Source organism: Rhea americana, unplaced genomic scaffold (assembly GCF_003343005.1).
Source record: "Rhea americana isolate MKP2758 unplaced genomic scaffold, rheAme1 scaffold_94, whole genome shotgun sequence".
Taxonomy (NCBI): Eukaryota; Metazoa; Chordata; class Aves; order Rheiformes; family Rheidae; genus Rhea; species Rhea americana.
In genome coordinates this window covers 2,268,961-2,281,640 of record NW_028187133.1, presented here as the reverse complement: position 1 = coordinate 2,281,640, position 12,680 = coordinate 2,268,961, and the positions used below count along the sequence as shown (strand labels likewise).

The 12,680-nt window shown below is 40.0% G+C and overlaps 1 protein-coding gene across 1 annotated transcript in view; it reads right to left on the bottom strand.

Moving 5' to 3' along the window:
* The window catches only part of COL21A1 (collagen type XXI alpha 1 chain), a 76,217-nt gene extending 74,527 nt beyond the window's left edge, over positions 1-1,690 (bottom strand). Inside the window, exons 1-2 of the mRNA XM_085324864.1 lie at positions 1,573-1,690; positions 106-657 (exon numbers count right to left, since the gene is read on the bottom strand). Of these exons, the coding sequence (XP_085180990.1) occupies positions 106-657; positions 1,573-1,660 (640 nt within the window). The 5' untranslated portion in view covers positions 1,661-1,690. The remainder of the gene's footprint in view (positions 1-105; positions 658-1,572) is intronic.
* Between the last annotated feature and the right edge of the window lie 10,990 nt (positions 1,691-12,680).

The following is a 12,680-nucleotide window of genomic DNA, read 5'->3' as shown; positions in this document are numbered from 1 at the left end:
AAACTCGCCAAGTGCCTCAGGTTCCCAAACAGGTCTGTTTGTGAAATATGGGTACAGCACTACATACTCCRACCTTTCAAAAATATTTTATGATCATTTGCTTACCTTCACAGAGTTTCTGCTTAATGACTTCTTTAATTCTTGATATCGCAATGTAATCTTCAACATAGAATACATAAGTTGATGAAGGCTTGTTGGCGATAGCTTTAAGTTCATCCTCTTCAATTTCTGAGCCAACACCAATAGCAAATAAAGTGATTTTATTTTTTCTTGCTTCTGCTGCTGCATCTTTGACTTCATCTTGAGACTTCCCATCAGTGAGAACAACTGCTATTTTTGTTAAAAATCTTGAAGATTTTGCAAAAAGATGGTCATAGGCAAACTGAATAGCTCTTCCTGTTTTTGTATTTCCTCCTAAGTAATGTATAGATTCCATTTCCYTGATTAGATTTTCGGTGGATTCATGAGTTCCTAGGGGAATTTCAAGTACAGGATAATCACTGTACTGGACAACTCCAACTTGAATAAACTTTGGCCCTATGTCAAAATTTCGTGTAATATTGACAAGCCATTTTTTGATTATTTCAAAGTTTTCTGGACCAACACTGTAAGAGCCATCTAAGATAAAYACTAAATCTGCTGGAGCAGTTCTGCAACCTGAAAAACACAAATAAAACCATTATTTTAATGAACTCGTCCATTGCAGGAAATTGTTTTTCATATCAATTACTGATTATGTTGGAGTCTGTATCCACAAATATGTTGTACATTCCATTAAAAAAAAACAGCTGAGTTTATCAGCAAAAACAAGATTGTTTCACTAAGCCACACAGCTTCTGCTCAGTATCTGAAAACCATACCATCTTCTGTTTTTTACATTATCACCAGCAACAACTATGAAAAATTTTGGAATTCTATTCTTTAACTGGCAATTACATTTCATGCAAGCAGCAGGGAGGGATACATTTTTGTTTTTTCCCTATCTCTATTTGGCTGCAGAGGTGATAAACACAAAACTTGTTTTTGTTAGCAAACCAAGCGCAGTGGGGAGGAACGCCGTAATCTAGATGATCCAGAATTCAGCAGTAATATTCACTCCTTCTACAAATATATTTTACTGGACTTCCAATTCTGCTATACTGTACATACAGAACTAGTTATTATAAATTCATGAATCTCAGTTGAACATTGCTGGTAGCATATTCTGGTTTTAGTAGAAGAAAAATGCTTAGTGATGAATGCAATAGCCAAAATATAAGATAAGTAATACATAAGTAATCAAGACACAGCTTTAAACCAAGACCGGAGTTTTACAGTGCCTTCTGCCCCCTTGGACATTTCCAAGAGAATACGATCAGCTCAGTTTTCTAAAAGAAATATAGATATTCCCTTCCTAAATGAGAAATAAGGTCCTGAAGTGACTTCTGCACCACAGCATTTTCACTAGTACAATTATACTGCAAAAAAATTAACCAGAGAAAGCAGTATACACGTGGACCTGAAAACAGACATTATAAATTCAAAGCAGGCTTTTAAATTACCCTTATCCAAAATATAAAGTGTATGACTTACTTGCTCTTGTCTCACCATCTTCAGCTGAGATGTAATCGTGAAGTAGCAGAATTAAGAGTGTCTGAAAAAGCGTTACAATCTGTGCCATGTGTATTGTTATTTTCAGAGTCTTGAGATTAAACTGGAAGAGGAATAAATGAAAAGAAAATGSAATGCCATTATATTACCAACAAAATCCAGACTTCCCGGTTTTAACACGTAGGGCAGGAAGAACAGCTTTGACTCAAATCCAGCCCTGCCTGGACGCAAGAGCAGACGTAAGGCTGGCCTGCAATGCAGCACGGACACAAAAAACGTCACGCAGGCACCTAAGTCCAAAACCGAGATTTTTAACAACTCTCACGCTCGACAGCGTCTCCGTGGGAGCGGTTCCGGGCCGGGACGTCTCGGTTTTCCCCAGGCAGAAGCCCGCGTTTCTCCTGCCCTCCACGCGCGCGCGCGGAGGTTGCGTTCCYGCTCCCGCCGAGCCCCCTGCAGCGCACCTAAAGCCCGCACGCAAAGCCCGCACCTCTTGCGTGTCGGACTTTTTTGCTCCGTTTATGGTATCTCCTTTGCTATCAAGGTCTCTGTCTGTGAATTATATCCCCGATAGGGGACTGGAGCTAATAAACAGTTTTGGCATCATGTCATTGCCATAAATATTATTTAAACAAATTTACCAAATTCAGCCATATTTATAACTTATCCCATATTTAGTGCATAAAAAATAGAACCATCATGGAAAGAGACACATTTCTGGAGTATTGTATTAGAGATCCATTCATTTCAAGACCCAAAAAGAGGAAAAAAAGATAGTGAATATCTTTTGTATTATGTCTTCTCATCCTTCAAGGCAAAATGCCATTTTTCTGACTACATTTCATCCTCTGTTACAAAATATGAGCACCCTGACTGACAAAGGGAAAATTTACTGCTATTCTGATTAAGTGCATTTCTATTAAACCATGACAGGTGGTATACATTCATGTAAGCCGTAGATTTGGTCCATCAGATGTCATGAATGTAACAGGCAACAGAATTAAAGACTAAGTGGCATACATTTTTGCTTATTTCAGAAGAAGAAATTTTTTCCCCATTAAGCTATTCAATTTGTACTAGGAGCAATACGGTCTTTGTATGGTTTAGTAATGGGCCAGGCAACCTATTCTTTTCAAATTCTGCCACATTCATGGGCAAATCTTTAAACCATGAAAAAAAATGCATAAATTCAGAGCTAGTTAAGGGTCAATTCATTGCACCATCCCCTTCAGTTTTATCAATTTAAGTATAGGCCAAAATATTTGGCCAAAAGACTTTAAAAATTTCTCTCCTCAGCCTCAGCTGGTGTCAGTCATGTTAGTCTTTATCTATTACATGTTATTTTATCACTGACATTCTTACATTCTTTTTTCAGCCTATTTCCTACAATTGAAATGCCTTCCTTGATTAAGGCCATGACTCTTTCCCCTTTCATAGCTTTTTATTCTAGTCATAAACCTTTACTTATACSCAGATCAAAGAGATCTACATACTCAACCAAAATGTCAAATATACATGAAAATATTTACTTAACAATAAAAGTCAATGTACAGGGTTGGGGGAGGATGAAAGTTGCGTGTATTTGCCCTTTTTTGCATCGATAGCCTTTACTTTTGATCTCTTCAGGGTAGGCAAGCTGTCTACCATGCAACCAGTAATAAGGTACCGGTGGACRTTCTGAAACTTCCAAAATGCTAGAAAATACTGTTCTTGCCCAAAAGGCACACTCTGAGTTTTGGTTTTGGCGTATTTCAAGTGCCTCTTAGAAGAAGAAACAGGTAAATGGAAATAAGTGACCATTTCCTTTCTCAAGAGCAGTCAAGGGAATAAGGGGAAAAGAATGCCGCGTTTGCTGCAACACACTGAACAGGCATCCAGCGTTTTGCCGGCCCGCTGTTATCTGTAACAACGTCCAAAAGCAATTAAACATAAACCCTTGCTCCTAAAGATATCTCAACCTGACGTTATGTTTTTAGGAAAATGRTAAGGGAAAAAAGGGTTTACAGAGTTGTAGGAGCAACGATAACAATAAGCAGAGCAGTAGTAACTTCAAAATCAGGTCARTTCCTGGTAGATTCTTGATCTGTATTTGCCAAATAGAAGATGTGCCAGAAAAGCAGTATATTGATTTACTTTGGCCTTTCAGTCAGCTTTCTGTGCCTTTCTAACTGCTTAGAAAGTCATTCCATTAAGACAAGAAAATTGCCTACAGCCAACCTCAGAGCTATTTTCAAGTTCAGGAAATGCTACTACTGACTAATGTAACTGAAAAAATATTAATAATGCAAAAATGTAACTCCTATGTTTTTAAATACTTCCTTCAGACTGGCTAGGACCATRCTATATTGTTCATATTACCTTACGAACGGTTGAGAAACCAGCTGAAGGACTTTGGGGTCTATGGAATAGGATGTAAGACCTACGGTTCCAAAATAAAACCAAGGATATTACACAGACGCTGGGAAGATGACTTCATTCRTGTAGATTACACAGTCATTTCCTGTCCCAGATATTTGGAAGAAAAGATCTGTTTACACCATGAGCTTATAACAGGCACGTATGGTTTAATACATGAGAAAATCCTACTTACAGTAGAAGTGCATCATTTACATTGATTATTTCAGACGTGATGGTTTGTAAGATCCATAATTTTTAAATTACTTTTGATCTTTTGTGTGGCAAGACGTAAGTGTTTGCTGATGGGTAAAATGCATGATCTCATGAGGATAAATTGAGATGACAARAAAAGAGCATACGAAATGAAATCTAGGTGGGTTTTTGAACAGCAGGTAACCAAACGACAACGACAGCATCCCTTGAGAGCGTCAGCAAGGAATTCGTCCATCAGTGAATAAAAGACAGACTACCGCAGCATTAAAAAGAGAGCTGGTATAGACCAGAAAATACAACGCTGGCCCCAGAGAGACATACAATTCTATAGATTGCCCTCTTCCCCCCAAGAAAAAGAATATGGATATGGAATAGTTGTGAAAAAGAGGACTGAGGAAAATAGTAGTATAATAATATTAATTCTTATGGATATTATTAATAATCATTAATAATAATAATTGATATTAAAGTATAATATTATAATAGATTTTTGGTGTATTTCACTTCTGTGGTTRTGTAAAATGTGTGCAAAAGGAAAAGGGTTTTACCAAATAAAACGAACTTCAGTGACTTCACTGCATCGGTTGTCGCTAAGAAGGACACCGTGACTGCTAACGCCGGCATTTCGCCTTCTCTCGAAAACAGGACGGACTGAGCGAAGGAGTCGGACCCGACCGGCCGTCTGCAAACGGCGAAAGTCRGTCCCAGCTGGGTCACCTTCGCCACGAGCTCGGAAGACGACGGGGTGCCACGGGCTCGCGCCCCACCAGCAGTGTTGGGGGCCTGCAGAAAACGGGGACGGGGTTGTTGCGGGGCAGCGGGCAGTGAGGAACGAGAAGCCCGTGGAGACTTTGCGGATCAGAGCGGGTACGCTGGGGCAGGCAGTGTGCGGAAACGCTACGGTCCGTCCGTTTTCCCTCCGTTCTGCGTTGGCAAACAGTCCCATGGCAACCTGCAGTATAACCCTTTAACCTCCAAAGACATTAACGTAGTTAAACCATTACATCGGAACAAGACTGCTCTTGGTGAAACTCAGACTCCAACTTATAGAGAAAGAGTCAGTAAAATAAATCAGCAGAATACGCTTATCTGATTTTCTGAATTAAATTGTATTCCCTCCACGATTCACTTTTTTCCATCTATTGTGAGAGTCCTTCTGTATTTCATTTATAACAAAAGCTGAGAAATATGAGATATTAATAACTTAAGCAGTTCATTATAACTATGAAGCCAAATAACTATTCAGTTGTCCAAACTGGATTTGTTAATAGAAACCAAAATTAAAGGGATAAAYTCAGGACTTAAGTAACCACCCTGTAAGGATTCCAGGAATTATACAGTTTGCAATTTATTCTAAAGAGAATAATAATAGAGCACCAATGTTTGAATGGTCTAAAGAGATGCCAAACCAACAACCCTGGAGACCAAACTTCTGCGCCTTCTCAACGGAATTGCTATAGCACAGGCGACAGTAGCATACTTGATATTGCTTACAGAAAACACTTGCCCAAGTGCCTCAGCACCACCACAGAGAGGCCACCATCAGTACCAGCCCGCGATCTCTCCACTGGCCTGGCCAAAAGACCAAATTCATCTCTGCTGATCATATTATTTCCCTCCCCACGGTTTCTAAGGCAAACAGAGAAAGCTGCGGTCGGTATAAGTGCCCTCTGCGTCGCCTTCCACCCTGAGAGCTCGGCTGAGAAGCTGGGCTCCTGGCACCGACCTGCTGCTGCTGGAGCTGTAGAGTGGCGCCAGCCCCCCAACACACCACAGGAGCACGGGGACTGTAAGTCTGCCCCAGCACTGAACAGGCAGAGGGACCCGGGATCCATTTTTGCTCCTTAAATCTGCAGGGAGTCAAGCAGCAGCCAGACAAATCTCAGCATTTTATGCTCCAGCTATGAGAAAAATACGTTGTCAGAAAAGAATATTTTAAAAACATTTTTAGCCCCTGCCTTTTTACAAATTATTTGTTCATGAGTAGTYCGTGGTTTCACCAGATGTAATCAGGAAACATATTTGTCAAATTGCTTTCCCACCTCTCACTTAYACCAAACCAATTTTAGTATATACAAGGTCATGGAAGAGAAATTTGCACAGGGTTACTAAATACACAGAAGTGGTATCTAGCTCATGAAAGGRGTTGTGGACTGGGAGAGTATTTATTTGGGGAGAAGTATCATAAGTGCTTAGCATGTTATTAAACCTTTTCCTAGGCATCTCCTATAGCTATCTCATTTTTCCAGCACCCAGGGGACAGCGCATCCTGCACAGAGGCTTTGTAATCCTGGCGACGCACAGGGTGGCTGGAGCCAGCCTTTGGCTATCTCCCCGCTCCACAAAACAGCTACTTTGAAAGCAGCCAGGAGCTATCGGGCATTAACGGAGATAGGATACTGGGCTGGGTGGACCTTTAGTCTGACTCAGTATGGCTGCTCTTCCACTCTTGACTGTAAGCCTTTTAATCTCATTATTTCACATGCCACTTTGACAGCAAAAGGGATGTTCAGACTGAGTGAAAATGGTCTCCTGGGCTAAAATGGTCTGTCTTGCTCAGAAGGATCCCCAATGAGCCTACATAAAGGTTTCTGCTCTAAGCCCCTAGAATGAGCAGCTGTACACCAGATATTTTTTCTGAGTATCTTTGAGATTATAACTTGCATCAAAAGCCAGGCAAATTTCTGCGTATCTCAAAGCAAATGAAATGCAAAAACCACAGCAGAGCTAATCACCAGGCCCTTGATTCACGACCCACAGGGCAGCAGTACAAAGCTCTGMTCTCCACCAAAGCACAGCTAGCAGACTAGTTCTCTCCATATCAAGGGGAGGAGAAAAAGAGGGTCATATTGAGCTTGCTCACACCAGCCAATATGCTGTGAATACATGGTCAGAGACAGGTACATTAGAGTCTTTCCAATGCATATTCAGTCTTTGTCAGGTGTAGGGGGAAAATTCACTGAGATTTGGAAATTCATGACGTTTTGACTCATCAACACGCTTTGTCATTTCAGGCAGCTTAAACAACTGGATCATCTTCCTTGATGCATTTTTGGGTGCTGCAAGTTTGCTGTGCTGGAGCATTTGCACTAGCAAGATCACCCAACACCTCAGACCAGGAAGGCAATTGAACTCATATCTCCTACACAGCAGACATCTGGCACAGTGGACATCTGGCACAGCCACTAACACAGCAAAGAGCCTCTACTGGGTTTTGAATGAATTCAGACATGGCAAAAGCATGTAACTCCCAAAACAGAATTGCTACACAAAAGTACCTAGAGGTTGAAATGACAACAGCGTCTCATTTACACATGCACAGCAAAAGAATCTCACATCCAAATCAAGTTTTCAGTAGGCAATTTAGGTGCCTAAGCAGCTAGGACAGTATTTCCACTTCGCATTTAAGATACTGAAAAGCAGCATCTTTTGTGTCTCAAAAGGGAGTCTACCGATACAGTCCTTCCACACCCAGCTTTCCAGTGTCCAGATAAGTATATCATTTTGCTCTTCCTAGAAATACTTTCTGAAGAAACTTTCCATTTAGAGCAACTTGGAATCTTCCAGAATCAAAAATATTTGCTCATCAGTGCAGCTTTGTCATTATCCAAAAACTGGGAAATGGACAGAGACATAGAGATTCCCCTTCACTGAAAACTCTGGCTCCTCTTTGCTGTATAAAGGTTCCTTGCTCAAGAACTACACGGAGGGGTGCCAAAGGAGGAGGTCAGTTCTTCTCTTCTCCTTATTGCTAGCTACTGCCTAAGAAGGAACTGGGAAGGGTATGATTTTAACCTTTTCCAGCATTCCAAAAAAACAACCAGACTAAAGGTTATGTATATCGTCTCGTCATCCAAGTATAAATTAACACTTCTCTCATATTACATCACTGTATAAACATCTCTTAATTCAGCTAGGGATTGTTAGGTTTGGCCTATGAAGGAGCAAATATTAAAACATTACAGTAATAATGATTGAAAAGGCATACTGGAGATTCTTTGCATTTCCAGCACTTATGCAATATAGAAACTGTAAAGCAATGGAAAAGCAACTCTAGAAATCCTGATTTACATGCGTTAAACAATGTGGAAAAGTAATGCAATATTGCATCACCTTCTCTTTATACTCCATCTCCATGTCTTCAAAATTACTGGGTCTTGCAAGCAAAATATTGTGACAACGTATATTTACCTATTTATTCATATTTTTACCTAATACTTTAAATCCTAAGTATTCAGAAAGTCTATGAAGCTACTTCAAATCAATTACTTTTAACAACTAATACATCTGAATCTGTGCTTATTTTCACTTGGATTTCAGTCCCATTCTACATTCATGTTTTCCAGATACTGTTCCTCTTTAATTATTTTTTTTGGTGGGTACAACTGATGAGGTTATACTTGCAACCATTCAAAAGAATAACAGCATTTCCCTGAAAAGACTGTGAAGCCATCATTTAATTTAGGCTTGGTTTACACATACACAGATGTATAAAAATGCATGCCTGTATCTAAATAGCTAAAATGTCCCATGGTAAAAAGTACATTAGCATTCCCCAAACAACTTCTTTCTATTTCTATGTCGGAATGAGCTATTTTGATACAATCACCAGTATAATTACATTTGTAATGGAAGTGTTCTACAGCATTGAACATATGATTGCAGAGTATGTTTAGGTAAGTTTTTACTACAAGGGGTCAAGAAAGAGAATTACGTGTTTAAGTTACACATACAGCAAGTTTTCTTTCATCTTTTATGGTAGTTGCTACTAGTGCAACAAGAATGAAAAGCAGCTGTAAAAGGGTCTGTTCTGGCTAGGCAGCATCTCTACTTATTTTGTGTATGTGCCCATGGCTATATGGGTATGCACTTAGAGTATGCAGTGAGAGAGACTTTATTCCTTTATCTTGGAATCAAGCYGATATTACTGAAACTCCCTACAAAAAAACCAAGATAATAGGGATCTTCACCTATAGGTGAAGATAGGGAGGCTTCACCTCCCTCCTTCCACCACGCCATTCGGTTCGCCCAAGCACCGAAATACCACCGCTCACAATCCCAATAAACATTTGATAAAGTCCAAGAGCCTACCTGATAAACACACCGCACGAACGGAGACCGCCGGGCAGAGCCGGAGAGGCCCGCGGAAGGTGAAGCGAGGGGAGCCGCGGGGAAAGGGCGACGGCAGCCGCGTAAGCGGCGCGTCGAACGCACACGCAGCCGACGCACCGGGAGCCGCGCGCGGGCCGCGGCGCTCCCGCACACGGCGCTGCCGTCACTCCTCTGCACGCGTTAGCTGCATTTCGCCTCGACGAAAATTGCGTGCAAGATAACTGCAACTTCCACTGCTAACTGTATTCAGCGTACACAAACTAAATCCACAGAAAATGATACTACACGGTAAGTTTGCACTGCAGATTTATAGCTTTGGATAATTGCTGCATAATATATTATTGATTAAACAAAGGATACAATAGAAGACAAGGGATTATAAAGGATAACAAATAATGTATTAATGACTAAATAAAGGAGCAGACAGGATCAAAGAAAGTATCAAACTTTGGCCGGATTTCAGAAAGAAGATTTTACACCAACAGGTTCTTCAGAACAAAAAGGAGTGCGTTTTGCATCAACTTGGGCTTGAATACCACAAACACACAGCACAAGAGAATAGGTGAGCCAATATATTTCATTAGAAACTAATGCTGCACATCAAAGACCAAGGTAAACAGCTAATACCGATTTTAAACCAAACAAAAAATACATATTTCTGAAACCAAAGAACTCTCTTGAGTGGGATGACTTGTTTATCTTTCATCTGATTCAGAAAAGCACATCAAATCCACAGACTCCTCCAGCAGAGAAAGTTTGTATTCGTGCTCCAACCTCCAAAGCCCCAGACAGCCTGTGTTTTTAAGCCCAGTTTATTCTGGCGCTTTGCAGTTTCTTGGATTTGTTCCCACTGCAAGAAGATGCTGTGCCAGCTGATGGCAATTAGTTATTACGAGTTAAAGGAAAAAGAAGCCTGTGAGATAGGTGACTGATACATATGCATGGCTAGAAAACAATATAGGATGGGCAGCTTATGCAATCAGCCACAGCTGGCAGCTGAGCCTTCTGGCTGCGACAAATGAACTGCAGGTCTCCCTGGAAACCATGATTTCATCCGGGCTATGAAAAGCCCATGCTGTTATTTCGCTCTTTATCAAGAAACTTGAGTTTCCACAGAATTTTCCCTCCATGGCAGGCTCCAAGGAAAACAAAGCAGCTAATCAATAGGATAAAATCTGACACTCAAATTGTACAGTTGCAACTAACCTAGCATATGAAAACATGATTCCGAGTAACAAACATTCAAACTTACTCCTTCTACTGGAAATCCAGTATTTCCAATGTTAAGTGTGTGTGTGTGTGTGTGTGTGTGTATGCAAACATATAAACATGTGTATGCATGTGTGCGTATTTATTTATTAAACAAACATAAAATGGAAAACAACTGAATCCAAATGACTACCTGGAGCAAAAGTTTGAGAGACCATTTTGCCTGTATGTAGGAATGTAAACTTTAACTGGGCCAAAAATAATTCTTGGTAAACAGAAGGAAAACAGTCATTGGGGATATTGTACAATGATTGGAAATCATAATTTAGCAGAGAAAACAGTATAGAAATTGGCCAAAGTCTGAGAGAAACAACATATGTTGACAGAGACGTAAAGAAGGAGACATCTACTGAACCAATGCAAGTTAAGACCTTCCAATGCGACTTAAAAGTGTCTGTTAGGACCATGGCTGGTGAGAGACACGCAGGACCGCTCATCCATTACTGCCCTGCTCTCAAACAACACCCTCTGGAAAGCAAAACAGCAGAGGATTCAGAAATATTGTCACTGCCACTAAAATCTGATATGTCAGATTTCTGCCGTCAGCTCCTCACTCGTATCATTTTCTTTTCCCAAACATTTATTTTCTTTCCCTCTGTTTATTTTTGCTCTCTACTGTTAAAAGGGCTGGCATAGCTGAGACATCATTTGCAATGTGGTGACTGCAACATTTTTTGTGAAATAAAAAAGCAGCAGAAAGAAATATCAGAAAAATTGGGCAAATTAACATAACTTAACTATGTTAAGAAAAAAGTAAGTCTATGAGCTTGGTCTCTCCTGAAAGTAAGAGTCAGCATCAGAAACAGAAGCTGTTTTTTTCTGTTTTCCTATCTTTCTCTTCTCCTGTACCTGTCCTCTTTACCCCTCAGAGAGGTTTGGACTCCAACATCAGGAGCAACTGCTCAAGCCCTTTATGGTTATTCAAAGTCTTTCTGCACAAATGGCAGCTCTCACTTCTGTTCTCAGTGTCATCTGAAATAGTGGCAAACGCTGGAGCGGATAAAGTTGATGGCACAGAACCTTGCTTTAGCTGAAGATTTCTAATCTTCACCTGAAATCTTACCCCTTTCAATTTCTTTAACTGACTTCCCTCTTTTTSCCTCATTTCTGGAAGCATTCAATAAAAGATGAACCAGATTTGTGTTTTAATAGCAATCTCCCGCCACAGGAAAAAGCAGGCCAAAGTCTCTGTTCAATCTGTCCCATCTGTTCCACCTACTCAATTTTCTTGTCTCATGTTATACAGTGAAAGTTGTTGTTAACACCTTTGACTTTCTTGCACCTTCATTCCACTGAAATTAGTACAACAGCCTTTAGACTATATATAAGAATAACATGAAGTTGACTTGCCATTAAAATATGTAATTATATCTTAACATTATGACAATGATACATAAGCTCACTGGCATTAAAAGAACACTCATCATAAGAGGTAAAAGGCAAGAAGGAATTTAGGTTTTCCAATTCTATGATGCCTAAACCAAAGGGTTTTTTTTTTACAAAGTCTTTAGTGAAAAAGCACGTGAACTAGTGAGAGCCTTGGAAAAACTTCAGTTGTTTTCAGTGGAGCTGAAAACATTTTAAACATACTTTTTTGMRGGAAGAAATTTAGCACATTCATATTCAAAGGTGAAAATATCTTTGCWGTATAAATMTTTACTGTTTCAAGCATATCCAAAATGTGGTATTTTGAGAAGCTCAGGCAGTTTCAGAGTTTTTTAATCCAAAGATTAAAACCATTAAAGGTTTAAAAGCATGGCACCTTTTCACCTGCAAGAAGGCTAAAGATCTTCTAATGAGTATTTGAGTTCACTTTCACTAAAATGTGGTGAATATTACATCTACYATTGGAAGACATTTGAGAATACATTTTGAATACATTTAAGAAGTGTAAAATTTCTTTCTTCCTGGCCTTCTCCACATGTTTGTCCTTCAGCTCATCAAGGAAATAAAGATGCAATAGCTGCAGAGTTCACTAAATAAAGAACAGCTAATTTACACCAGGAAGGTTCTGCGGAGGTGCATGCTGGGGTGAAGGCCACTGCCACCCAGCAGTACGCAACAAGTGTTTCTGCTTAATCTGATCCCCCAAAATTCTT